The sequence below is a fragment of the Rhea americana genome, unplaced genomic scaffold (genome assembly GCF_003343005.1).
Source record: "Rhea americana isolate MKP2758 unplaced genomic scaffold, rheAme1 scaffold_571, whole genome shotgun sequence".
Lineage (NCBI taxonomy): Eukaryota > Metazoa > Chordata > Aves > Rheiformes > Rheidae > Rhea > Rhea americana.
In genome coordinates this window covers 9,680-14,585 of record NW_028186725.1, presented here as the reverse complement: position 1 = coordinate 14,585, position 4,906 = coordinate 9,680, and the positions used below count along the sequence as shown (strand labels likewise).

General features: G+C 72.8%; 1 protein-coding gene across 1 annotated transcript in view; it reads left to right on the top strand.

Moving 5' to 3' along the window:
- The first annotated feature begins 841 nt into the window (after positions 1-841).
- Positions 842-4,906, top strand: part of PDZD7 (PDZ domain containing 7) — a 6,973-nt gene continuing 2,908 nt past the window's right edge. The window contains exons 1-9 of the mRNA XM_085319160.1: positions 842-1,073; positions 1,375-1,515; positions 2,052-2,226; positions 2,556-2,732; positions 2,842-2,989; positions 3,199-3,259; positions 3,569-3,994; positions 4,391-4,594; positions 4,833-4,903. Coding sequence (XP_085175286.1) covers positions 878-1,073; positions 1,375-1,515; positions 2,052-2,226; positions 2,556-2,732; positions 2,842-2,989; positions 3,199-3,259; positions 3,569-3,994; positions 4,391-4,594; positions 4,833-4,903 — 1,599 coding nt within the window. The 5' untranslated portion in view covers positions 842-877. The remainder of the gene's footprint in view (positions 1,074-1,374; positions 1,516-2,051; positions 2,227-2,555; positions 2,733-2,841; positions 2,990-3,198; positions 3,260-3,568; positions 3,995-4,390; positions 4,595-4,832; positions 4,904-4,906) is intronic.

Below are 4,906 nucleotides of genomic sequence, written 5' to 3'. Positions count from 1 at the left end.
GTGGGGCAGCCCCCATGGTGGGGGGCGGCGCGGCGGGCTTTGCCCCGTGCACCCCGCAGGGTGGGGACTCCCTCCGCCCCCCCCCCACCCCGCGGCAGCGCTGGGGGGGGGGCAGGACAGCCCCCTTCCCCCCCCCGCCGCAGCGAGGACAGCCCCGGCCAGGCCTGATTGACAGCTGCAGCGCCCTGTGGCAGCGCCGGCCGCGCGGGGCCAGCCAATAGCGGCGGGCAGCGGGGGAGAGGGGGCGGGAGGTGATGCCCCCCCCGCACTGCTCCTGGCCCCCCCCCCCTTGCCGCGGCGGCGGCTCCGCGGGCGGCACCGTGGGCGCAGGTGAGGAGGGCGCGGGGGGGACGCGGCGCCCTGGGCCCCCCCCCTCTCCCCGGGGCGCGGGGGCCCGGCTGCCGCCGCCGCCGCCGCGCTCGGGCCCGGCGGGTTTTTCCCACGCGTGGAAATCCGCAGCGGCTCTAGCCCGCTCGGGCGCAGATCCTGCGCGGAGGGGTCCGGGGCTGCTGCCCCGCGCCGCCGCCCCTCAGCCCAGCCCAGCGGTGCCCGCGGTCACCCCCCCCACCCCCCGGGGGGGCTGCGACACCCCCGCGGCGGCGCTGCGATGGGGACGGGAGCGGGCGGCGGGTTCACGGCGCCCGCGTTGCTTGTCGCCGCTGCAGGTCGCGCCGCGGCGCCCCAGCGCCGAGCACCGGCAGCGCCGAGCACCGGCAGCGCCGAGCAGCCGCCCGCCGCGGCCCCGCGCTGCTGAGCGGGAGCGGGGCCCCGGCCCGGGCATGTGCTGCTGGGCCGTGCCATGCGCCCCCCCGGCCGGCGGGCCCCCCCGGCCCCGTGAAGACCCGGACGCGCGGACGTCGGGGTGCCCGGCGCCGCCATGGCGCACGGCTCGGACGCGGGGCTGTCGGAGATGACGGCGGCCAGCCGGTCGCGGAGCTCCAGCAGCGAGGCCAGCCTGGCCGCCCACTGCCTCCTGAGCAAGCAGAGCCGCCTGCTCAACGGGGCCGCCCGGGGCGGCAGCCGCGCCGCCTCCCCCATGGGCCGCGTCATCCTCATCAACTCCCCCATCGAAGGTGCGTGGGGCGCGGGGCGCCCTTCCGCGCCGAGGCCCGCGGAGGGGGTGGCCCGGACACCGGGGTCCCTGGGTCTGGGGGAGGGCGGCCCGGCAGGGGAGACCCCCCAGCCTCCTCTTTGGGCAGCGGTGGAGCCCCTGGCTCCGAACCCAGCCTGGACGCCTGGGTCCTTAAGCTGTTGCRAGGCGCTCGAAGAGCCACGTCCCCATGTTGTGCTCCGTTTTTCCGACACGGAGCCGAGCAGGGCGAAAGCCTCTCTCCCCGTGCGATCRGCCACGCGTCCCGGCCCCTGTCCCCACAGCCAGCAGCAACGAGAGTGACATTATCAACGCCATCACGGTGGAGAAGAGCGTGGACGGCAAGCTGGGCTTCAGCGTCCGCGGCGGCTCCGAGCACGGGCTGGGCATCTTTGTGAGCAAAGTGGAGGAGGGCAGCGCTGCTGGTAAGGGRGATGGGGCAAGGGACACAGGTGGGGACAGACGTGTACCACCAAAAACCCCCAGGGAGTTCCCGTGGACGTGGGCACCATGCAGTGCACCATCCTGCTGCCTGTGGGAGGGACCAGCTCCCACCACTGCAGGTCCCCAAGCCCAGCACCCCAGTGCCCCTGTTATGGCACTGCCTATACTCACCATTCGGTCCTCCACCTTCTCCGGCTGCAGCAGTTTCAGGCTGCCCACGGAAAAGGGCTGGGACAGAGGCATGGGCAGCCCTGTGCCGATGGCTCTGAGCTCCAGYGGGCCATCCCTGGGCCACAATGAGTTGACAAGTCTCCCATCCCCACTACGGCCTTGATGCGATCGCTGGGGACCTACATCTCCATCCGCATGGGGGTCACTCCCCCAGCCCGGGCGCTSCATGAGCTGGGGCCTCCCAGGCGCCCCTGGCATCACCACCACACCAGACTTTGCGTGCTCCCGGGGCCGGCACCATGCCCATGTGGATCGGGTGCCTGGCTGAGCTGTGTGCCCCTCGCAGAGCAGGCCGGGCTGTGCGTGGGTGACAAGATCACAGAGGTGAACAGCGTGAGCCTGGAGAACATCACCATGAGCAGTGCCGTCAAGGTCCTCACCGGGAACAACCGCCTCCGCATGGTGGTCCGACGGATGGGCCGTGTGCCGGGCATCAAGTTCTCCAAGGAGAAGACAGCCTGGTGAGCAGGGCATCCCCCGCACCTGGACCCCCAAAGCCCAGCACCATGGAGGAGAGCACAGCGGGGATGCTCTGAGAGAGCTGAGCATCAGGGCTGGTGGGTGGCAGGACAGGGGAGGCCCACGATGAGGCACTATGATCTGTGGGGTAGGAAGGACTGGAGCAGGCGGAGTGGGTACAAGCCTGCGTGGGGGACTGGCCCCGTCCCTAACCCCAAAGCCATCCTTCCCCTTTGCTCTCCTCGCTTTGGTGGTCCCAACGGCCTCGAGGAGGACGAGAGCTGGACCCCAGAGCCTCGCTAGCTCCCCACAACACCATGCCATGCCACAGGGTGGACGTGGTGAACAGGCGCCTGGTGGTGGAGAAGAGCGGCTCGACACCATCAGAGAGCGGCTCCGAGGACGGCCTGCGGCGCATCGTCCACCTCTACACCACCTCCGACGACTACTGCCTGGGCTTCAACATCCGCGGCGGCAGGGAGTTCGGCCTCGGCATCTACGTCTCCAAGTACGGCCGCCTCGGGTGCGGGGGGTGTGAGGCTGCCCGGGCAGAGATGTAGGGCAGGAGCAGGGATCTGGCGAGGGCTCGGCCCCATCCTGCCCCCACGCTGCCCTAGGGTGGACCCCGGGGGGCTGGCAGAGCAGAACGGCATTCGGGTAGGAGACCAAGTCCTTGCAGCCAACGGAGTCAAGTTTGAAGACATAAGCCATAGCAAGGCAGTGGAGGTGCTCAAGGGGCAGACCCACATCATGCTAACCATCAAGGTACCCTTGGGTGACGCAGGGTGTCCRTGCGTCCCCGTGCCGGGCGCTGGCCTGGCGCCCACGGCGGGGTTGACGCTGCCGCGGGGCTGGTTGGGTTTCAGGCTGGTGGGGGGTGGGGGGGGATGCATTATTCATGGCCGGCACCGGGATCGGGTTCGCCCGGGACGGCCGGCGCACGCTGACCCCACGTCTTCTCCCTCTGCGCCTAGGAGACCGGCCGGTTCCCTGCCTACAAGGAATTGGTGGCCGAATACTGCTGGCTCAGTCACTGTAAGGGCAGTGCCGTGTGGGCGCTGGACCCCTGGGCTGGGGGCTGGCATGCACCAGGGGGGCAGGAGCCCCTCGCAGGGCTGCCTGGTGGGGAGGGAGAAGGTCCAAGTGCCACCTGAAGCTCCCTCATCCTGCAGCCTCGTGGTTCCCCTGGACCTGTGGGCTCCCTTCCTGGTCCTCTTAGGGGACGTGGTGATCCCCATGCCATGACCGACAGCGCGGTGGCCCCCACGCGTCCGTGTCCCCCCATGGAGGGGCACCCGGCRCCCCACGGGGTGTCACCCCTCGTCCCCCTCGTGCTTTTTGCAGTGACCAACGGGCAGCTGCAGCAGCTCTCGCAGGCCTCGGAGACCAGCTCCTCCATCTCGTCGTACTCRTCGGGGCCGGCGCCGGGGGCGGTGAACGGGCTGGGCACGGCGGCCCCGGCCCGCACCGTGGACGTGGCCATCTCCACGGAGGACGGGCCGCGGCGGGGCTGGGGCCAGGGCCGGGAGCGCGCCGAGCGGGCCATGCAGACGGAGCCGGCCGCCGAGGGGCTGCCGGAGACGCGGCGCACGGTGCGGCCCCCCGAGCTGCTGCGGGACACGGCCATCCGCGGGGGCCAGGGCGCCCGGGAGCCCCCCGGCCCCGTCCAGCGCCGGCCCTTCGCCCACTCGCCCAAGACGGCGCTGCTGCTGGCGCTGAGCCGGCCGCGGCAGCCCATCACCCGCTCCCAGAGCGATCTCACCGTCGCCGGTAGGCGCCAGCGCCCGGCCCCCTGCCCCCCCCCCGCCCAGGCGTCCCCAGCCCCGGGCACCCCTTAGCTCCCACGTGGGTCCTGGCCCCCTGCCCCCCCCCGCCCAGGCGTCCCCAGCCCCGGGCACCCCTTAGCTCCCACGTGGGTCCTGCCCCCTGGCACCCTATAGCCCTTGCTGCGCAGGGAGCCCACCCACGTCCCCGCACTCTTCCAGCCGGCGTGCCCCAAAGCGTGGACCCGGTGCTGGGGCTCCCCTCCCTGGCCAGCACCCCCCGCCCGTGCCCCACGGCTCTGCCCCCAGCTCGCAGCCCCTTCCCTGCATGCCGTTCGGGGTGGGCGGCGGGTACCCTGCTGTGCCCCCCGTGCCCGACGTCCCCCCCCCCTTCTCTGCCCAGAGGAGAAGCGGAAGAAGGAGAAGCCGGAGGGGCTGGGAGTACAGGGGGCCCCCCCCGGCCTGCACCGCTCCAAGACCCTCGTCAACCTCTTCTTCAAGGGCGGCCGCGCCACCAGCCAGAGCTGGGCCCCCCCCGGCCAGGAGCCCCCCGCGCCCGACCGCCGGGCACGCGCCAAGTCCGTGGGGCGCCCCGACGAGGACCGAGGTACCAGGTCGGGGGACGGGGCGGAGCGGGACGCTGCTTTGGGACAGTTTCTCCCACCACCGCCGCCACCACCACCGTGGTCACCTCCRCGGTGACCATCCAGCCGCCGGCGCCCGGGGCAGCGTGGGCCGGGGGTCCCCGGGCGGGCCGGGGCGCGGGGGCGGCTTTGCCCCCCTCCCCGGCCGGCGATGCCCGGGGCCGGCCCGCGGGCGCTCACCCGTCTCCCTCTCCCTTGCAGCAGGCGCCGTGCAGAAGTTTGTCATCCGGAGCCTGAAGCGGGGTAACGGGGGTGCCCGAGTGCCCGTGGGGGTG